Source organism: Rhinoraja longicauda, chromosome 18, assembly GCF_053455715.1.
Source record: "Rhinoraja longicauda isolate Sanriku21f chromosome 18, sRhiLon1.1, whole genome shotgun sequence".
NCBI classification, from domain to species: Eukaryota; Metazoa; Chordata; class Chondrichthyes; order Rajiformes; family Arhynchobatidae; genus Rhinoraja; species Rhinoraja longicauda.
Window position 1 is genome coordinate 1443185 of NC_135970.1, and position 23190 is coordinate 1466374.

The 23190-nt window shown below is 46.8% G+C and overlaps 1 protein-coding gene across 3 annotated transcripts in view; it reads left to right on the forward strand.

Moving 5' to 3' along the window:
- Positions 1 to 23190, forward strand: part of plekha7b (pleckstrin homology domain containing, family A member 7b) — a 293659-nt gene that overhangs the window by 237062 nt on the left and 33407 nt on the right. For 2 of the 3 annotated variants that reach the window (XM_078414957.1, XM_078414959.1), the window contains 5 exons: positions 10431 to 10496; positions 10875 to 10955; positions 13503 to 13652; positions 16150 to 16251; positions 20595 to 20703. In XM_078414957.1, the coding sequence (XP_078271083.1) occupies positions 10431 to 10496; positions 10875 to 10955; positions 13503 to 13652; positions 16150 to 16251; positions 20595 to 20703 (508 nt within the window). Of the gene's footprint in view, positions 1 to 5171; positions 5253 to 10430; positions 10497 to 10874; positions 10956 to 13502; positions 13653 to 16149; positions 16252 to 20594; positions 20704 to 23190 lie in introns of all 3 variants that reach the window. The other variant, XM_078414956.1, reaches the window with a different exon arrangement.

Consider the following 23190-nt stretch of genomic DNA (forward strand, 5'->3'; position numbering starts at 1 on the left):
TAGGCTGGGTCTCTATTCCTTGGAGCGCAGGAGGATGAGGGGTGATCTTACAGAGGTGTATAAAATCATGAGAGGTACAGATCGGGTGGACGCACGGAGTTTCTTGCCCAGAATAGGTGAATCGAGGATCAGAGGACATGGGTTTAAGGTGAAGGGGAAAAGTTTGAATAGGAATCTGAGGCGTAACTTGTTCACACAAAGGGTGGTGGGTGTATGGAACGAGCTGCCAGAGGAGGTAGTTGAGGCAGGGACTATCCCAACATGTAAGAAACAGTTAGACAGGTACATGGATAGGACAGGTTTGGAGGGATATGGGCCAAACGTGGGCAGGTGGGACTAGTGTAGCTGAGACATGTTGGCTGATGTGGGCAAGTTGGGCCGAAGGGTCTGTTTCCACACTGTATCACTCTATGACTCACAGTGCCAGAGACCTGGGTTTGATCCTGACTATATGGAGTTTGTGTGTTTTCTCTGTGAGTCATAGAGTGATCGTACAAACTCTGTACAGACTGCACCCATGGTCAGGATGGAACCCGGGTCTGTGGTGCTGTGAGGCAGCAGCTCTACCGCTGCACCACCCGTTAACATGCAAGGGGTGGCATGGCTGAGACTGTGTACCATTTCATCTTGAACATTGCAAGTGGAAGCTTCAAGTGACCTCCAACGTGATTGAATTATGTTCCGCTGATGGACGCTTATTTCTATTGTTTCTGATAGTCATTCGTTTCAATGCATCATTTCTGGAAACATTGATGTTTGTGCTTTGAGATGGACATTCCTGGTGTGGTCCATATCTCTACCATTTTTGTGTTTCCCATTCCTCAGTTTCATATTGCCTTGAAAGCATGTTTTTTCTCTGATCTGGGCACTCATTCTGACTTGAAGAAAAGTTCCCCACCTGAAACGTCACCTATCCATGTTCCCCTAGAGATGTTGCCTGACCCGCTGAGTTACTCCAGCACTCTGTGAAACGTCACCTATCCATGTTCTCCAGAGATGCTGCCTGACCCGCTGAGTTACTCCAGCACTCTGTGAAACGTCACCTATCCATGTTCCCCAGAGATGCTGCCTGACCCGCTGAGTTACTCCAGCACTCTGTGAAACGTCACCTGTCCATGTTCCCCAGAGATGCTGCCTGACCCGCTGAGTTACTCCAGCACTTTGTGTCTATCTTTACTCATTCGGACTTACCTGATTAAATCACTCTATAAATGCAAGATCTTCCTAAATAATTACAAATTTATAAGAATGTCAACTAACTAATGATTGCTGAGGCTTTTAGTTTGATGTTGGTAATCAGGGAAATTAATAATTGTCAGTAGAAATGCATTAGTTTAGGAAATAGAGGATATTTTACTGGAATTAATTTTGTTCTGAAGTTGATAGTGTTGACTGGGCAAAAGTAACCACTTTATTCATTGATGAATTCATGGAAATGTTGCATAGAATAGCACAATATGTGCTTATTCCATGCTGTGTGTTCTATGAAGCGTTATTCAATTTGTCCAATTCTTTACAACAAAGAAGAAAAAATGACTAGATACTCATTCAGTTTTAGTCATGCAGCACAGAAACCAACTTGCCCATGCTGACTAAGATGCCCCATCTACACTAGTCCCACCTGCCCGCATTTGACCCTCTAAACTTTTCCTGTCCATATACCTATCCAAATGTCTATCAAATATTCTTATAGTACCTCAACTACCTCCTCTGGAAGCTTGTTACATATACCCACCATCTACTGTGTGGAAAACGTTGCCCCTCAGGTTCGTATTAAATCTTTCGTCTCTCACCTTAAATCGATACCCTCTGGTTCTTGATTCTCCTACCCTAGGTAAAAAACTGTGCATTCTCTTTATCTGTTGCAGTCATCATTTTATACTCCTCTATGAAATCACCCCTCATCCTCCTGCACTCCATGGAATAAAGTCCTAGCCTGTACAACCTCTCCCTATAGCTCAGGCCCTCGAGTACTGCCAACATCTTCATAAATATCTTTCCCATTGGTTTCTGCAATCTTTACCATTGTGTGTATGTGCACACTCACACGCACATGGGCATGCACAAGCACACGCACAAACACCGCACACATGTACATGCACCGCACGTGCACACATAAATCTGCACACGTACATTCAGACAGTAGGTAGTATAAAGCTGTTATCTCATGTCCGTGCCGACACATGGCAATGGCCAGGTCAGAGAGGAGCTGGGCCTTCACAAGCTGAAGGACCGTCAAGGGGTCTGAAGAAGGGTCCCGACCCAAAACGTCACCTATTCTTTTTCTCCAGTGATGCTGCTTGACCCACTGAGTTCCTCCAGCATTCTGGGTCTATCTTCACGGGCCCAGTAGTAGGCTGTTCTTTGTGGTCACTGGCTGGTGTGACCCAGTCTCTCCCCTGTCCCTCCAGGACTGTTGTTACCATTGCTTGTCTGTGCATGCAGGGTGAGCTGATGGCTTTGCGTAGTGTTGCAGAATATTACTCACCAGATCCAGCTCTTGAGTGGCTCTGAACCAGGCCGAGAATTGTTGCAGAGAACCACGGCATCTGATGCCAACTTTGTTGCGATATCGTTCACGTGGAGGTTTAGCGTGAACCAGTCGTTCAATAATTAGCAAAATCACAAGTTATAGGAGTAGAATTAGGCCACTCGGCCCATCGAGTCTCCTCTGCCATTCAATCATGGCTGATCTCTGCCTCCTAATCCCATTTTCCTGTTCCTACTCACCTCCTTTCTAAAAGAGCGTCCTTTAATTCTGAGGCTATGACATCTGGTCCTGGACTCTCCCACCAGTGGAAACATCCTCTCCACATCCACTCTGTCCAAGCCTTTCACTATTCTGTAAGTTTCAATGAACTTCCCCCTCAACCTTCTAAACTCCAGCGTGTGCTGTCAAATGCTCATCATATGCAAACCCACTCATTCCTGGGATTATTCTTGTAAACCTCCTCTGGACCCTCTCCAGAGACAACACATCCTGAGGTGAGAAGGAACTTTTTCACCCAGAGAGTTGTGAATTTGTGGAATTCTCTGCCACAGAGGGCAGTGGAGGCCAAATCACTGGATGAATTTAAGAGAGAGTTAGATAGAGCTCTGGGGGCTAGTGGAATCAAGGAATATGGGGAGAAGTTGGGCACAGGTTACTGATTGTGGATGATCAGCCATGATCACAATGAATGGCGGTGCTGGCTCGAAGGGCCGAATGGCCTCCTCCTGCACCTATTTTCTAAGTTTCTGTTTCTATAAATATATATTATTATTATTATCCTTCCTCAGATATGGGGCCCACATTTGCTCACTGGTGCTCAATGGTGCTTTTATTGTCACATGTGGCACGGTGGCACAGCGGTAGAGTTGCTGCCTTACAGCAGATGCAGCGCTGGTGAACCGGGTTCGATCCCGACTATGGGTGCTGTGTGTACGGAGTTTGTACGTTCTCCTCGTGACCTGCATGAGCTTTCTCTGAGATCTTCGGTTTCTTCCCACAATCCAAAGATGTACAGGTTTGTAGGTTAATTGGCTTGGTAAATATTTAAAAAAATTGTCCCTAGTGGGTGTACAATAGTGTTAATGTGTGGGGATTGTTGGTCGCCGGTGGGCCGAAGGGCCTGTTTCCGTGCTGTATCTCTACACTAAACTAAAATGTGCAAATGCACAGTGAAATAGTTTTCTTGCATACAGTCCAGTAAAGCATTGCTTTACCTAAGCACATCCTCGATTAGCAAATGTACAGAATGAGGCCGATGAGCCAACTTGCAAGAGTCACCATGTTTTGCACAGAGTTTGTACGTTCTCCCCGAGACCATGTGGGATTTCTCCGGGTGCTCCGGTTTCCACCCACACTCCAAAGATGTGCAAGTTTGTAGATTAAATGGCTTCAGTAAAATTGTAACTTGGCCCTAGTGTGTAGGATAGTGTTAGTGTACAGGGTATTTATTCACAAAATGCTGGAGTAACTCAGCAGGTCAGGCAGCATCTCAGGAGAGAAGGAATGGTGATGAAGGAAGGAATGAGAAACCAAGGAGATCGCTGGTTGACGTGGGCACAGTGGGCCATTGGGCCCGTTTCTACGCTGTATCTCTAAAGTCTAATGTAAATCACAATTAATTACTCTTAAATGTATTACGCTGGATAATTGAAGAAATAAAAGCCCTCTTTGTACAAGTAACAAGACAACAGACCATTGTTACCAAGTGCCGGAGTAACTCAGCGGGTCAGGCAGCATCTCTGGAGAACATGGATAGGTGACGTTTCACAGAGTGCTGGAGTAACTCAGCGGGTCATGGGTAGGTGATGTTTCGGATCGGGACCCTTCCGACTGATTGTAGTAAGGGGTCCTTATTTTACACCCTTTTGTCCTTTCATCTCTGGCCTTTGTCCACTCATCTACCAATCAACCCCCCTCACCCGTATCCACCTATCACTTGTCAGACTTTGTCCTGCCTCCACTTCTCTTTTCCAGGTTTCTGTTCCCTTCCACAATCTGTGCAAGGAAGGCTCCCAACCCGAAATATCGCCTCTTCATATCTTCCACAGATGCTGTCTGACCCACTGAGTTACTTTGGATATTGTTTTTTGTAAACTAGCACCTGCAGTTCCTTGTGTCTGATCCCTTGTTACTATTTGGGCGGCACAGTGCGCAACGGGTGGAGCTGCTGCCTTAAAGACCCGGTTTTGATGCTGACCGCAGGTGCTGCCTGTGTGGAGTTTGCACATTGTCCCTGTGACCACGTGGGTTTCCTCCAGGTGCTCCGGTTTCCTCCCACATCCCAAAGACGTGCGGGTTTGTAGGTTAATTGGCTTTGGTAAATGGCCCCTAGAGTGGAGGGAGTGGATGAGAAAGTGGGATAACATACGACGGGCCGAAGGGCCTGTTTCCATGCAGCATCTCTAAACTGGTGTAGGACAGTGATGTAGGAGGAAGATTTACAAGGAAGATTTAAAGCATTAGAGATACCAGCGAGATGTCGGAATTAACGAGATGATTTTCTGGAGACTGTTTATGAAAGTATTTTGTGGAATATTGTGATTGTTTCATCCCATTGATCAGATTTCAGCACCTTCAGCACGGAATGGATTTTGGTCAGTTACCTCTCCTGCAAAATGTTGATTAGAGAAAGGTGTTCCGATCATTGTAATTCAATCTATTCCTCTTATATTTGGAACAGATGAAATCTGATGTACCTTTGATCAACATGATACACAGAGTGGTAACGAAACTAACACCAAGATTTCGCCCCAGTCTCCAAGTAAGGCAGCTTGTTCCTGCTGAGAATGTAAACGAGACATCACACAGCTATTCCATCAGCAGCTTGCTTTGTACCATGGATGAAACTCAGTGTTTGGAACTCAGTCTGTCCTGTTTCTCAACTATTTGGCCATTTCTGTGAAACTGCTTCCTGCTTTCAAAACCCGGCCTTCCATTTCAGGCTACAAGACAGGGTTAACTTTGTAATGCTCAAGACCTTGTGGAGATAATTGTGCTCATACTTGCCTGGTGTGTGTGAGGGATTTCATTAAAGTGTCGGATACAGGGAGACAAAAATTGGCAAAACTCTTCTGATTCCTCAGCGATGCAAGTTGAGTTAAAATCCAACGTTGTATCACCTGTGTCTCTCTATCAGCTCGAACCTAATTTGCTATTTATGTGCATGTGTCAACTCATGGACATGCTTGTGCCAACATAGCTACACTTACACCATTTGATAAATGTTTTCTTGAAGGGATTACCCCTTTAAGGAAGGCATTTTCAAGCAACATGTGACATGCTGACCATGGCAAGATCAAGCGTTTGCGTGTGTGCTAGGGTTGCCAACTGTCCCGTATTTGTCGGGACATCCCGTTTATTGGGCTAAATTGCTTTGTTCCGTACAGGACCGCCCTTGTCCCGCATTAAGCCCGGGGTGCACTGTAGGCCCGGATGCTGTAGGCCCGGACGCCGCTGTAGGCCCGGACACTGTAAACCCAGAGGCCTGGGCACCGCCTAACGGAGTTTGCGTAGCAACCTGCCTCCCGGCCCGGGCGGCCACCATTGGTGGAGTGGGAGCATGTGGCCTCTGGCTGGGTGAGGTCACATGGGGCGCGGGGCAGTGATGTCACCTTTTGTCCCTTATTTGGGAGTGAGAAAGTTGGCAACCCTAGTGTGTGCCTTAACATTTTCTGTGTGATCAATTTTATCGCGTTATACACTGGTTTAAACATGCAGTTGGTATGAACTGAGAACCAGGTGATGAAGCTGGACAGGGTGCAGAGAGGATGTATGAGGATGCTACCAGCACTCGACGGCCTGAGCTATTGGGAGAGGTTGGGCAGGCTAGGATTTTATTCCTTGGAGCGCCAGAGGCTAAGGGGTGATCTAATAGAGGTGTATAAGATCATGAGTGTTGTACTTCTCCTTACAATATCACAACAATGAGGACAATAGATGGGGTGAATGCACAGTCTTTTACCCAGAGTAGGAGAATCAAGAACCAGAGGGCATAGGTTTAAGGTGAGAGGGGAAAGAATTAACAGGAAGCTGAGGGACAATTTTTTTAACACGGAGGGTGGTGAATTATATGGAATGAGCTGCCAGAGGAGATAGTTGAGGAAAGAACGAGAACAACATTTACATAGAAACATAGAAAATAGGTTCAGGAAGAAGCCATTTGGCCCTTCGAGCCAGCACCGCCATTCATTGTGATCATGGCTGACCATCCACAATCAGTAACCCATACCTGCCTTCTCCCCATATCCCTTGATTCCACTAGCCCCGAGAGCTCTTTAAATTCATCCAGTGAATTAGCCTCCACTGCCTGCTGTGGCAGAGAATTCCACAAATTCACAACTCTCTGGGTGAAAAAGTTGTTTCTCGCCTCAGTTTTAAATGGCCTCCTCTTTATTCTAAGACTGTGGCCCCTGGTTCTGGAAAAAGACATTTGGACAGGTACATGGATGGGAAAGATTCAGAAGCACATGAGCCAAATGTAGGCAAATGGGGCTATCTTGGATGGGGCAGCATGCACAGTGAGATGAATGGGTTGGACCAAAGGGCCTGTTTCCATGCTGTATGACTCTAGGATTCATTCTAATAAGTGGTCTTATTTGTTACTAAAATGTATATCGATCAAATTGAATCGTTCCGGTTTCCTGGCAAAGTTGTTTGCTGGAGGTTAATTGGAGGTTGGAGGTTGGAGGTTGGAGGTTGGAGGTTGCCTTGGTCGATTATTGTGATAATCTGAAGAGACAGTTGGAGTTAAGTGAAGTTTTATTCAAGGAAGATGAATGTTACCATGGGGACAAAATTATGGATTCATTTTCATGCAGTTCAAGATTATAAGCACGCAGAGCGTGATATATCAACTCATCCCCAATTCCCTACAACACCTCCCACAACCTACACCACTCACTGTGGTCACTCAGAGTAGGAAATATGGTTAATATTGAGAGATCACTGAGTAAGACATTGCTTTTGGATGAATTGTTATTGATGTCAGGTGTAAAGAGTTTCCTTGCTAAATTCTAGTGTTAGAATGGTTTGTATTTTTATAAACTCAATATCTTCCAAACCTTTCCCCTCCAAAGAAACAGGTGCATGGATAGGACATATTTGGAGGGATATGGGCCAAACACGGGCAGGTGGGACTCGTGTAGCTGAGACATGTTGGCTGGTGTGGGCAAGTTGGGCCAAAGGGCTGCTTCCTCGCTGTGTTGCTCTATGACTCTATGACTGAACCAGGTCATAAGTTCATAAGTGATAGGAGCAGCATTAGGCCATTCTGCCCATCAGGTCTACTCCGCCATTCAATCATGGCTGATCTATCTTTCCCTCTCAACCCCATTCTCCTGCCATCTCCTGTAACCCCTGACACCCGTACTAATCAAGGTCATATTAGGCTTTGGTTGTACAGCTGCCAGCATTCTGTTCTCATATTGCCATGACTCGGAGTGGTCAGAAATACAGGCAAATGTTTGCGGAGTTTGTGTGTCAAGCATCCGTTCACCAGCTCATCTAGATGGCCTCTGGGATGACAGTCCCACTGGTAATTTCTGAGGATGTCCCCAGTCCAATTGAAGCATGAGTGACAATTCCATCATTTCTGACTTCCAGCTGTCTTATTTCAAGTAGCCACAGAGTCGTGCAATGTGGAAACAGATCTTTTGGCCCAACTTGCCCACGTCGACCAAAATGTCCCAACTGTACTCTGTACAGGCTTTTACATTCCAGTCCGACTTGTGGGAAAATGATCAGGAGTGGAAACGCTGCTTAGTTCTTTGCCCATAGCACCCCTCCCCCTCGACCTCCATCACCTTAATACTAACTTCAACTAAGTGGGAACTACAGGCCGGTTAGTCTGACTTCGGTGGTTGGTAAGATTTTGAGTCTATTATATAAAGGATGAGTATAATGAGTCCATTATATAAAGGATGAGGTTACGGAGTACTTAGAAGTTCACGATAAAATAGGCCAAAGTCAGCATGGCTTAGTGAAGGGGAGGTCTTGCTTGACAAATTTGCTGGAAATCTTTGAAGAAGTAAATAGCAGGGCAGACAAAGGAGAGTCAGTAGATGTTATTTAGCTAGATTTTCAGAAAGCCTTTGATAAGATGCCACACGTGAGGCTGCTAAGGAAGATGAGAGCCCACGGTATCTAAGGGCAGATACTAGCATGGACAACAGGTTGGCTGGATGACAGAAGGCAAAGAGTGGCAATAAAGGGGGCTGTTTCTGGTTGGTTGTCAGTGAGTAGCGGAGTTCCGCAGGGTTCGGTGCTGGGGCCGCTACTCTTCACGATGTATATTAATGACTTGGACGAGGGGATTGAAGGCTTTGTGGCAAAGTTTGCGGATATGAAAATATGTGGAGGGGCAGGTAGTGTAGAAAAAGCAGGGACTCTGCAGAAGGACCTGGACAGGTTGGGAGAGTGGGCAGAGAAATGGCAGATGGAATATAGTGTACCAAAGTGTGGAATCATATTTTGATAGTAGGAATAAAAGCATAGACTATTTTCTAAATGGGGAGAGAATCCAGAAATCGAAGGTGCAAATGGACTTGGGGAGTGCTGGTGCAGGATTCCCAAAAATTTTTTTGCAAGTCGAATCGGTAGTGAAGAAAGCAAACTCAATTATTTCGGGAGGGCTTGTATACAAACACAGGGTGGTAATGCTGAGGCTCTACAAGGCGCTGGTCAGGCCGCAATTGGAATATTGTGAGCAATTTTGGGCACCATATCGGACGAAGGATGTGCTGGCTCTGGAGAGGGACCAGAGGAGGTTTACAAGAATGATCCCAGGAATGAGTGGGTTAACATATGATGAGCGTATGTCTGCATTGGGCCTGTACTCGCTGGAGTTTAGAAGAATGAAGGGGCGGAACCTCATTGAAATGTACAGAATAGTGAAAGGCTTGGATAGAGTGGATGTGGAGAGGATGTTTCCACTAGTGGGAGAGTCTAGGACAAGAGGTCATAGCCTCAGAATTAAAGGACCTTCTTTTAGTAAGTAGAATAGGAGAAATTTATTTTGTCAGAGGGTGGTGAATCTGTGGAATTCTTTGCCACAAAAGGCTTTGGAGGCCATGTCAGTGGATATTTTTAAGGCAGAGATAGATAGATTCTTCATTAGGACAGGTGTCAAGGGTTATGGGGAGAAGGCAGAAAAATGGGGTTAGGAGGGAGAGATAGATCAGCCATGATTGAATGGTGGAGTAGACCTGATGGGCTGAATGGTCTAATTCTACTATCACTTATGACCTTGTCACCTTATGACTAACATAGAACAGTGCAGCACAGTTTACAAGCCCTGTGCCGAATATGATGCTATGATCCATATCCCCCCATTCCCTGCATGTTCATTATGCCTATTGAAAAGCCTCTTAGTTGCCACTATCGTGTCTGCCTCCACCCTCCCCCTTGCAGTGCGTTCCAAGCACCCGCCGTCCTCTGTTAAAGTTGTGCCCTCTAGTCTTTGACCTTTCCACTCTAGGAAAAACAGATTATGACTGCCTCCCCTAACTATGCATCCCATAATTTTATCCATTCATCTGTCAAGTCTCTCCACAACCTCCTACGTTCCAGAGAAAACTAATGGTGGGTATCCCACTGACTTGCACAAAATGTCGCGGTCTAATCTTGAACGGCTAAGAAGAACTGTTTCGGGAGTTCTTCCAGTGGAGTGGATGCTCATCAGTGTGGGTTTAAAGCTTTGTGGCTCATTTGTTTCTCAATATTCTGCTATTCCATTTACAATTGCCTTCTTTGTTTAGACTTCCATTGTTCCTTAATCTCTGCCTGATGAAAGGCAGACTTACATCAGCGGCATTCAGTCCTCATTTTCTTTCCTTAGTATAAGATGACTTTGTTCATTGCAATACAATCCACCCTGCATCAGCCGACATTGCTCTACCATGTCAGTGCATAATTTTATCCTTTGTTTTCCACCTTACACCAGGTGACTGGACAGGACCCAATAAGGCGTGCGATGAAGCCTGTTAAAATCGCAGAAAGTAGCGCTGATGTAAGTCTGACTTTTCCCTTGAACTTCCTTCAAAACAGAGAGATGTTGACACATTCCCTCGAGTGTAGACTTCAAGGGGCAGCACAGTGGTAGAGTCGTTGCCTCACAGCGCCTGATATCCGGGTTTGATCCTGCATACGGGGGCTGTCTGTACAGAGTTTGTGCGTTCCCCCCGTGAACGTGTGGGTTTTCTCTGGGTGCTCAGTTTCCTCCCACATGCCAAAGACGTGCTGGTTAATTGGCCCTAATGTTTGTCGGATGGAACGAGTGTATGGATGGCAGTTGGTCGGCACAGACACAGTGGGCCGAAGGGCCTGCCACCTTGCTGCATCCCTGAACTAAACTAAACCAAACTAATATTCACCTTTCTTTCTCCAGGCTAAGTTGACCACGCTCTGTGATCGGGACAAGAGTCTTCAAGACCTGGAGACCAAGGTTCGACAGCTGAAGATAGACAAGGTATTTTGCAAGATGCAAAAAGAAAATCAGATAAAACATGTAATAGCCAGCAAGGACATTGGTGCAGGATTGGGCCCAGCAGTGTTCAGGAGCGTGAGTGACCCGGGTTCAATGCCGACCTCAGAGTTTACATGTTCTCCCTATGACCACGTGGGTTGACCAAGTACCTCGGTTTCCTTCCACGTTTCAAAGACATGTGGATTTGCAGGTTAATTGGCCTGTGTAAGTTGTCCTATATCCCTCTAAGTGTGCAGGAAGTGGATGAGAGAATGGGATAAGGTAGAACTAGTGGGAACAGGTGATCAATGGTTGGTGAGAGCTTGGTGGGGCCAAAGGCTTGTTTCCATATTGTGTCTTTCAATTTCAATCATTTTTTATAAATTATTTTTCTTTCTCATACAAAAGAAAGGCAAGATTCAGGTTGACATTGATTGTTAGACTTAGATGGGACATCTTTCATTCAATCAATCAATCAATCTATAAAATTATTATCAGTTTATCAATCAATGGTAAGTCTATAAATCTATGATCAATCTATGCTCCATCTATCAGTCCATGATCTATCTATCTATGATCAATCTAACAATCGGCTCCATATATCAGTCTATGATCAATCGGTGTAGGAAAGTAACTGCAGATGCTGGTACAAATCGAAGGTATCACAAAATGCTGGAGTAACTCAGCGGGTCAGGCAGCATCTAGGAGAGAGGGAATGGGTGACGTTTCGGGTCGGGACCCTTCTTCAGACTAATGTCAGGGGGGCGGGACAGAGAAAGGATATAGGCGGAGACAGGAAGACAGTGGGAGAACTGGGAAGGGGGAGGGGGAGGGGGGGGGGAAGAGAGGGACAGAGGAACTATATAAAGTTGGAGAAGTCAATGTTCATACCGCTGGGCTGCAAGCTGCCCAGGCGAAATATGAGGTGCTGTTCCTCCAATTTCCGGTGGGCCTCACCATGGCACTGGAGGAGGCCCATGACAGAAAGGTCAGACTGGGAGTGGGAGGGGGAGTTGAAGTGCTCAGCCACCGGGAGATCAGGTTGGTTAAGGCGGACTGAGCGAAGGTGTTGAGCGAAACGATCGCCGAGCCTGCGTTTGGTCTCGCCGATGTAGAGAGGTTGACATCTAGAGCAGCGGATACAATAGATGAGGTTGGAGGAGGTGCAGGTGAACTTCTGCCTCACCTGGAAAGACTGTTTGGGTCCTTGGATGGAGTTGAGGGGGGAGGTAAAGGGACAGGTGTTGCATCTCCTGCGGTTGCAGGGGAAAGTGCCCGGGGAGGGGGTGGTTTGGGTAGGAAGGGATGAGTGGACCAGGGAGTTACGGAGGGAACGGTCTCTGCGGAACGCAGAAAGGGGAGGGGATGGGAAGATATGGCCAGTGGTGGGGTCCCGTTGTAGGTGAGGGAAATGTTGGAGGATGATTTGTTGGATCCGCTGGCTGATGGGGTGGAAGGTGAGAACGAGGGGGATTCTGTCCTTGTTGCGAGTGGGGGGAGGGGGAGCAAGAGCGGAGCTGCGGGATGTAGAAGTGACCCTAGTGAGAGCCTCATCTATAATGAAAGAGGGGAAGCCCCGTTTCCTGAAGAATGAGGACATCTCTGACGCCCTAGTGTGAAACACCTCATCCCGGGCGCAGATGCGGCGTAGATGGAGGAATTGAGAGTAGGGGATAGACCTTTTTGCAGGAGACAGGGTGGGAAGAAGTGTAGTCCAGATAGCTGTGCGAGTCAGTGGGTTTATAGTAGATGTCAGTCACTAGTCTGTCTCCTATGATGGAGATGGTGAGGTCCAGAAACAGGAGGGAGATGTCGTAGATAGTCCAAGTATATTTAAGGGCAGGATGGAAATTGGAGGTGAAGTGTATGAAGTCAGTGAGTTCTGCATGGGTACAAGAGGTAGCATCAATGCAGTCGTCGATGTAGCGGAGGTAGAGTTCGGGGATGGGGCCAGTGTACGCCCGGAACAGGGATTGTTTGACGTACCCGACAAAGAGGCAGGCGTAGCTAGGGCCCATGCGAGTGCCCATAGCTATGCCTCTGGTTTGGAGGAAGTGGGAGGAGTCAAAGGAGAAGTTGTTGAGGGTAAGGACCAGCTGTGCTAGGCAGAGGAGAGTGTTTGTAGATGGGGATTGGCTGGTTCTACGGTCGAGGAAGAAACGGAGGACTTCAAGACCATCCTTGTGGGGGAGATGGTGAGGTCCAGAAACGGTAGGGAGATGTCGGAGATAGTCCAAGTATATTGGAGATGGTGAGGTCTGGACTACACCTCTTCCCACCCTGACTCCTGCAAAAAGTCTATCCCCTACTCCCAATTCCTCCATTGGTAGGTCAACGCCCCGTGGTGGGGCTCAAAGTCCCGAGCAAGGCCTCCAACTCAGTGATGTTAGGCCGCAGAGCAACCGGAGATACGATCCGGAAAACAATCTCAAAATCTCCTGAGGAGAAATGTGTTTCTTGGCAAAGGCAGAGGTAACGGCCTCTTGTGACACGTGGGAGTTACGGGAAGACTCTGATGGTTGCACTCTGTGTTTTGTTCCATGGTCTCAGGACAAACTTGAGTCAGTGCTGGACGTGACTCACCGACAACTGGAACAGTACAAAGGACAGCCTAACCACACCGAGAAGATAGCTTATCAACAGAGGCTGCTGCAAGAAGACCTGGTGCACATCAGAGCTGCAATCTCCAAAGCCTGCACAGTAAGTGCTTTCCAGAAGCCTCACTTATGTGTAACTTGTGTCACTTGGGAGCGGAAATAAATTCTGCCTACCAAATATTGCACAGAATGTGGGACATAACAGCACAAGTTTATCTGATTCGGAAAACCTACTGCAGATGCTGGTTTAATTCGAAGATAGACACAAAATGCTAGAGTAATTCTGGCAGTCAGACAGCATCTCGGGAGAGAAGGAATAGGTGACGTTTCAGTTGGAATTTAGAAGGATGAGAGGGGATCTTATTGAAACATATAGGATTATTAAGGGATTGGACACATTAGAGGCAGGAAACATGTTCCCAATGTTGGGGGAGTCCAGAACCAGGGGCCACAGTTTAAGAATAAGGGGTAGGCCATTTAGAATGGAGATGAGGAAAAACTTTTTCAGTCAGAGAGTTGTAAATCTGTGGAATTCTCTGCCTCAGAAGGCAGTGGAGGCCAATTCTCTGGATGCTTTCAAGAGAGAGCTAGATAGAGCTCTTAAACATATACTGATTGTGAATGATCAGCCATGATCACATTGAATGGCGGTGCTGGCTTGAAGGGCCGAATGGCCTACTCCTGCACCTATTGTCTATTGACCCGAAACGTCACCCATTCCTTCTCTCCCGAGATGCTGCCTGACCCGCAAAGTTACTCCGCCATTTTGTGTCTATCTTCAAGTTTAGCTGAGGCTCTATAAGGCGCTGGGCAGACCACCTCTGGAGTATTGTGAGCAATTTTGGGCCCCATATCTGAGGAAGGATGTGCTGGCGTTGGAGAGGGCCCAGAGGAGGTTTACGTGAATGATCCCAGGAATGAGTGGTTAACATATGATGAGCGTTTGACAGCACTGGGACTGGGCTTGTACTCGCTGGAGTTTAGATGGATGAGGTGGAACCTTATTGAAACTTACCGATAAGTGAAACGCTTGGAGTGGATGTGGAGAGGTTGTTTCCATGAGTTGGAGAGTCTAGGACCAGAGGGCACAGCCTCAGAATAAAATAATGTATCTTTATAATGAAGATGAGGAGGAATTTCTTCAACCAGTGGGTGGTGAATCTGTGGAATTCATCGCCATAGATGGCAGTGGAGGCCAAGTCATTGGGTATTTTTAAAGCAGAAATTGATAGGTTCTTGATTTGTCTGGGGTTATGGGGAGAATACAGGAGAATGGGGTTGAGAGGGAAAGGTATATCAGCTATGATTGAATGATAGAGCAGCCTCGTTGAGCTGAATGGCCTAGTTCTGCTCCTATGTTTTATAAACTTATGAGCAGATCACAATGTCCATGCCTAATGGTCTGATGCCAAGACCAACTCTTATTTGTTTGAGTTTCATTCATCGTAGGTGTTAGAGAGATGAAAAAGATAAATCAAAATTCCCAGATGTGAAAAGCATATGTCTGAAGTACTCATGTATGGTCTTTCTCTGACTGGGTAGCACGTAACAAAAAAGCCTCGGTACACGTGACAATAAACTAAACTTAAACTAACTCAGCAGGTCAGGCAGCATCTCTGGAGGCCATGAACAGCTGATGTTTCGGGTTGAGAACCTCCTTCAGACGGCCTGTGGTGGGGGAAGAAAGCTGGAAAAGAGAGATGGGGGCTGGGTCAAAGACGTTGACAACCAAAGAAAATATACACAAAATGTTGGAGTAACTCAGCGGGACCGTTCTCAACCTGAAACGTCACCCATTCCTTCTCTCCGGAGATGCTGCCTCTAGTGCTGAGTTACTCCAGCATTTTGTGTTTATCTTTGGTGTAAACCAGTATCTGCAGTTCTTTCCAACACAAAGAAAATATACAGTCTGAAGAAGGGTCCCAACCTGAGACATCATCTTCACTTTCAGTTTAGTTTATTGTCACGTGTAACAAGGTACAGTGAAAAGCTTTTGTTGCTTGCTAACCAGTCAGCAGAAAGACAATACGTGATTACAATCGATCCATGTACATTGTATAGATACTTGATAAGTGAATAACATTCAGTGCAAGGTAAAGCCAGCAAAGTCCGATCAAGGATAGTCTGAGGGTCACAAATGAGAGAGATAGTAGTTCAGCACTGCTCTCTGGTTGTGGTAGGATGGTTCAGTTGCTTGATAACAGCTGGGAAGAAACTGTCCCTGAATCTGGAGGTGTGTGTTTTCACACTTCTATACCTTTTGCCTGATGGGAGAGGGGAGAAGAGGGAGTGGCCAGGGTGCGACTCGTCCTTGATTATGCTGCTGGCCTTGCCGAGGCAGCGTGAGGTATAAATGGAGTCAATGGAAGGGAGGTTGGTTTGTGTGATTTATTTCTAAACTATACAGTTTGTTACTGTATGAGATTGTGTTTAAGGTTGCTTGATTGAATCACTGGGTTTGTGGGGTGGCATCAGTAATGATGGTCAAAGTATTCTGCGGATTTCCAAGAGCTCTTCACGATTCCATTTAACTTGTTGAGATGCCTCCCTACTCCTCCTTTTAATCACATTGTGAGACTAACCTCAAACTTGTGTGCTAGGAGCTGGAGAATGCGTGGAAGGAATATGAACAAACAGAAAGTGATGTGAACCAACTGAGAGAGATGATTGCTGGACACATGGAGAGAGTTCCAAGCCTCCAGGTAAGACCAATCTTCCTAGGATAGTCATATTGGTGTTACATGAAGCTAGCAAATTTGCAATAGGTAGGAAAAGAATCGTTCAAGATATAAAAGATGCAAAAGAGCAATGTTTGCAACTTAAATTCCAGATGGCAATTGGAATGCTGCGTAAAGCACAAAGTACTGCAGGAACTCAGCGGGTCAGGCAGCATCTGTGGAGGGAATGGACAGGCAACGTTTCGGGTCAGGATCCTTCTTTAGACACCTGTGGTAGTGAATCCTGGTCAGAGAGGGCCGCGGTTGTGTTTCAGCATCATTCAGTCAGCCCGCAGGATTCAGCAGTTCTGTGTGTCCGCCATTGGAATGTGGTCGCTTTTAGTTCACGGGGGGAGGGAAACGGAATTAAACTAAAACATCGTTGCTAGACCAACCCAAAACTACTGGCCACTAGTATCCCATTGTATCAAATGCCTCCACTTGGGTGGAGCACTGAAAACAAGGTGTGAAGAAACACAAGGAACACAAGTGTGGCACGGTGGCGCAGCAGTAGAGTTGCTGCCGTACAGCACTTGCAGCGCCACAGACCCGGGTTCCATCCCATCTACGGGTGCTGTCTATACGGAGTTTGTACGTTCTCCCCATGACCTATGTGGGTTTTCTCCAAGATCTTTCGGTTTTCTCCCACACTGCAAAGATGCACAGGTATGTAGGTTAGTTGGCTTGGTGTATGTGGACTCGGTGGGCCAAGGGGCCTGTTTCCGCACTGTATCTAGAAACATAGAAACATAGAAAATAGGTGCAGGAGGAGGCCATTAGCCCTTCGAGCCAGCACCGCCATTCATTGTGATCATGGCTGATCGTCCCCAAGCTGTAACCCGTGCCTGCCTTCTCCCTATATCCCTTGATTCCACTAGCCCCTAGAGCTCTATCTAACTCTCTTAAATCCATCCAGTGATTTGGCTTCCACTGCCCTCTGTGGCAGAGAATTCCACAAATTCACAACTCTCTGGGTGAAAAAGTTGTTTCTCACCTCAGTTTTAAATGGCCTCCCCTTTATTTTAAGACTATGGCCCCTGGTTCTGGACTCGCCAACATTGGGAACATTTTTTCTGCATCTAGCTTGTCCAGTCCTTTTATAATTTTATATGTTTCTATAAGATCCCCTCTCATCCTTCTAAACTCCAGTGAATACAAGCCTAGTCTTTTCAATCTTTCCTCATATGACAGTCCCGCCATCCCAGGGAACAATCTCGTGAACCTACGCTGCACTGCCTCAATTACAAGGATGTCCTTCCTCAAATTAGGAGACCAAAACTGTACACAATACTCCAGATGTGGTCTCACCAGGGCCCTATACACCTGCAGAAGAATCTCTTTACTCCTTTACTAAAATCCTCTTGTTATGAAGGCCAACATTCCATTAGCTGTCATGGAATGTTTCTGTCATGGGCCTCCTCCAGTGCCCACCGGAAATTGGAGGAACAGCACCTCATATTTCGCCTGGGCAGCTTGCAGCCCAGTGGAATGAACATCGACTTTTCCAATTTTAGATAGTTCCTCTGTCCCTCTCTTCCCCTCCTCCTTCTCAGATCTCCCTCTATCTTCCTGCCTCCACCTATATCCTTCCTTTGTCCCGCCATCCTGACATCAGTCTGAAGAAGGGTCTCGACCCAAAATGTCACCCATTCCTTCTGTCCTGAGATGCTGCCTGACCTGCTGAGTTACTCCAGCATTTTGTGAATAAATACGTTCGATTTGTACCAGCATCTGCAGTTATTTTCTTATACTTCCATTAGCTTTCCTCACTGCCTGCTGTACCTGCACGCCAACTTTCAGTGACTGGTGTAAAAGGACACCCAGGTCTCGCTGAACCTCCCCCTTACCTAACCTAACACCATTGAGATAATAATCTGCCTCCTTGTTTTTGCCACCAAAGTGGATAATCTCACATTTATCTATATTATACTGCATCTGCCACGCATCTGCCCACTCACTCAACCTGTCCAGGTCACCCTGCAACCTCCTAACATCCTCTTCACAGTTCACACTGCCACCAAGCTTTGTGTCATCTGCAAACTTGCTAGTGTTGCTTCTAATTCCCTCTTTCAAATCATTAATATCACATAATCACAATCATACTTTATTAGCCAAGTATGTTTTGCAACATACGAGGAACTTCATTTGCCATACAGTCATAACAATAGAAAGCAACAGGACACACAAAATACATTTTAACATGAACATCCCCCACAATGACTCCTCCACATTCCTCATTGTGATAGAATGTAAAAATCAGTTCAACCTTCTTTGTCCTCCAGCGGTCAGGGGGCTCTAACCTTCCATTGACGGGATGATCTTGACTCCCGTAGCCGGCAGCGAGCCTTCCTCGTCGGGGCGATCAAGCTCCTGCATCGGGGAGGGTCTCAGCTCCCCCGCACCGGCGATCTACCCCGGGTCGGGACCAGTCGAACCTCGTGCAGCTTTTGGAGCTCCCGACCGGTCTCAACCCGAGACTGCGAGCTCCTGATGTTAAAGTCCGCAGGCGGCATTGGAGTGTTGATCCCAGGCAAGGCCCCCTGGTGACAATGGTATATTGTAAACAGTTGTGGCCCCAACACCAAGCCTTGCGGCACTCCACTCGCCACTGCCTGCCATTCTGAAAAGGACCCGTTTATTCCTACTCTTTGCTTCCTGTCTGCCAACCAATCCATGTCAACACCCTACCCCCAATACCATGTGCTCTAATTTTAGTCACCAATCTCCCGTGCGGGACCTTATCAAAGGCTTTCTGAAAGTCTAGATACACTACATCCACTGGCTCCCCTTCATCCATTTTACTTGTCACATCTCTAAGCTAAACTGCACTAAGTTAAGTGAATGGTGTATACGTGCCCTTTGCGTTCTCTCCTGTCTTGAGCCACGTATGGTCACTGGTCATGTGCCCTGATATGACCGGTGGTCAGGACCATTGATGTTCTCTTTCTAACGTTGTCCCCCCTGGATTGTTCAGTGTTGACAAGGATCAACTCTATAACTCTGGACAAACTAAAGAAGGGTCCCCACCCGAAACATCACTGCATGTTCTCCAGAGATGCTGCCTGACCTGCTGAGTTACTCCAGCACTCTGTGTCTTTTGTGAACCAGCATCTGCAGTTGCTTGTTGCTGTACAACATGGGACAGTATGTCTATGGTGAACCAAATTAAACTAATCCCACCTGCCTGCACGTAATGCACACCCTTGCAATCCCTGCATATCCATTTGCCTGTCTAAAAGCCTCTTAAACACCACTATCGTATCTGCCTCCACCACCTGTGTGCAAACTCCACACAGGCAGCACCTGAGGTCAGGATCGAACCTGGGTCTCTGGAGCTGTAGGACAGCTGCTCTATCAGCTGATTCATACCTGAAGCAACAACAGAAAGCACTTCATTACTGTGCCGCCCTTAAAAAAGTGACCATAAAAAGCTGGAAAACTAATAAAAGATTCTAAAAGAACACTCAACTTTTGAGCTGCATTTTGTGCATGATTCAATCTACAGTTACTGTTCTGCTGGAGAAATGTCTCACTGATTTCTCAGTGCGCTCGGAAATAAACCTATTACCCCGAGGATAGTCAGCAGGTCAGGCAGCATCCACGTGGGAAGAGTAAAATTAGTTTGACAAGTCAGAGACTCTTCAGATTTACTGCCACGGCAGTTTCTTGTTCTACAAAATATTTTGTATTTAGTTTTGATTGTGCAGTTGTTTTTATAATTTCATTTATTAGTTTGTTGATGGTTCATAAATTAAAGTCATGGGCTTATTACATGATAGAAACATGGAAAATGGGTGCAGGAGTAGGCCATACGGCCCTTCGAGCCAGCACCACCATTCAATGTGATCATGGCTGATCATCCAAAATCAGTACCCCGTTCCTGCTTTCTCCCCATATCCCTTATCCCCAAGAGCTAAATCTAACTCTCTCTTGAAAACATCCAGTGAATCGGCCTCTACTACCTTCTGTGGCAGAGAACTCCACAGATTCACAACTCTGTGGGTGAAGACGTTTTTGATCATCTGTCCTAAATGGCCGACCCCTTATTCGTAAACTATGACCCCTGGTTCTGGACTCCCCCAACATCGGGAACATATTTCCTGCATCTAGCCTGTCCAATCCTTTAAGAATTCTAGATGTTTCTATAAGATCCCCTCTCATCCTTCTAAATTCCAGTGAATATAAGCCCAGTCGATCCATTCTTTCATGATCTGAATTTATTGTTGTAAAGGGCATAAATTGTGTTTATTTGCCCCCAAGTCTCCAACTCAATGGCGGACTTGCTTGCTAGAGTTTTACAAATGGATGACTTGCTTGTCTGCATCTAGGATCAAGAACAAATGAGGAAGGATCTGTGGAGGATTGAGGATGTCATGGGAGGCCTCAGTGCAAACAAGAACAACTACCGAATGATTATTGAATCCTTCCAGAACCCTGGTGAGTTATGGTTTAAGTTGTTGTGTGTGGTTTCTCTTGGTAATGTGTCAAGATAGGTTGCACCTTCATCAGACATACAATTAGGGTTGCCAACTTCCGATCCACCCGCCGAACAACCACACCGCCGATGGGAACGCACCCGGTCGGCCCGACTCGCCCCTCAAGCCTCCCAGCGGGACTGCGGCGAAGCCGGGTGGCGAGGCCTGCCTGGGCCGAAGGAGCCTCAGCGGAGGCAGTGGGTGCCTCGGCAGCAGCGTGACCCTTGACGTGGATGGCGGTGGGGCCTTGGCAGCAGCGTGAGCCTCGGCGTAGATGGTGATGGGGCCTTGGCAGCAGAGTGACCCTTGACGTGGATTGTGGTGGGGCCTTGGCGGCAGCGTGAGCCTTGGCGTAGATGGTGGTGGGGCCTCGACGGCAGTGGGAGCCTTGACGTGGATGGCGGTGGGGCCTTGGCGGTAGCGGGAGCCTTGACGTGAATGGCGGTGGGGCCTCGGCGGCAGCGTGAGCCTTGGCGGTGGGGCCTCGCGATTGACCCGCGATCAGCGGTCGATGATCATGAGTGGGGGGGGGGGGAGACAATGGGGACCCGGCGTAGTGGTCCGGCATGAGGGATGGTGGAAGAACAAACGGGGACCGGGAATGGGGGCACTCGGCCCAGGGGCTAAGTCCATGTTTGTTTGTTCGTTTGTTCCGGTGAAGGCGCTGTGCACACGGCAGCCAGGCAGTGGTCGCTTGTCTTTTTCTTTTTGTGTTCACTTTTAAATTCACGTTTTCATGTACCTTGTGAGTTGTGACTGTCGGCAGACCAATCGCCCTCCGGGGATGAATTAAGTTCTATCGTATCGTGTGTCAATGGGGGAAAAAGAGTCAGAAACCAGAGAGCTTTATACTCATAATGACAGTTAATGTTTGCCATTGTATTTTCAATAATAAAGGTCTTTTTAGAGCAGGTTTTTTTTTGTTACTGCAAGCTTAAAATACTGTGGGCTGCATGTTAAACTGGTTAATAGAGTCAAGTGTTAGTAGTAACAATCACTTGTCAATGACCACCCAGGATAATCTGTGATCTGCAAGCACAATGATTACTACCACAACAACAGGGGAATTACATGGAGACACCTGATTGTCATTGACTGGACTGTCACTGACTGTATTTTTTTCTGTTTGTCAATTTCCATAGTCACTTTCAAGTTCTAGTTCCCGATAGAAATCCTGTTATAACTAATTCAAAAGTAGCGTTCTCTAATTCAACAATTGCGTTATATTGAGCCCAGATAAAATTCTTAAGGGGTTGGAGAGGCTAGATGCAGGAAGATTGTTCCCGTTTTTAGGGGAAGTCCAGAACCAGGGGTCACAGCTTAAGGATAAGGGGGAAGTCTTTTAGGACCGAGATGAGGAAACATTTCTTCACACAGAGAGTGGTGAGTCTGTGGAATTCTCTGCCACAGAAGGTAGTTGATGCCAGTTAATTGGCTATATTTAAGAGGGAGTTAGATGTGGCCCTTGTGGCTAAAGGGATCAGGGGGTATGGAGAGAAGGCAGGTGCAGGTTACTGAGCTGGATATCAGCCATGATCATATTGAATGGCGGTGCAGGCTCGAAGGGCCGAATGGCCTACTCCTGCACCTATTTTCTATGTTTCTATGATGAAAACGTGTGCTACAGCAGAACATTAAAATAAAATAACATTTCAAGGAATCCTTTTAGCTCGACAAATAAAATTCAACCTCACTCAAATGCTAAGCCCTCGAACCGTGAGCCCTCAGCTGGACACGCAGTGTAAATCTACAGTGGAAATTGTGTTCACATCTGGGCACCATGTTATAGGAAAGATGTCAAGCTGGAAAGGGTGCAGAGAAGATTTACAAGGATGTTGCCAGGACTACAGGGTCTGAGCTACAGGGAGAGGTTGAGTAGACTGGGACTCTATTTCTTGGAACACAGGAGGATGAGGGGTGCATAAAATCATGAGAGGATAGGTCAGGTAGATGCACAGAGTCTCTTGCCCAGAGTAGGTGAATCGAGGACCAGAGGACATAGGTTTAAGGTGAAGGGGAAAAGATTTAATAGGAATCTGAGGGGTCTTCTTCACATAAGGGGATGGCTGCCTCGCCTACAGTCTGTCTGTCCTTTCCAAACTCTTTTTGTTATTTTTGGTAAGTTTTAAAAGTTTGTGTAAATGTTCTCTGGTTTGTTTTATGTGGGAGGGGGGTCGGGGGAAACTTTTTTCAATCTCTAACCTTGCCGGAGATGCGATTGTTTTCCGGATCGTATCTCTGGTCTCTCTGCGGCCTAACATCACGGAGCTGGAGGTCTTGCCTGGGACTGACCTTGAGTCCCCGCGGGGGCGTGGATTTATCATCTGAGCCTGCGATCCCTTGCCTGGGATCAACACTCCAATGCAGCCTGCGGACTTTAACATCAGGAGCTCACAGTCTCGGGTTGAGACCGGTCGGGAGCTCCAAAAGCTGCACGAGGTTCGACTGG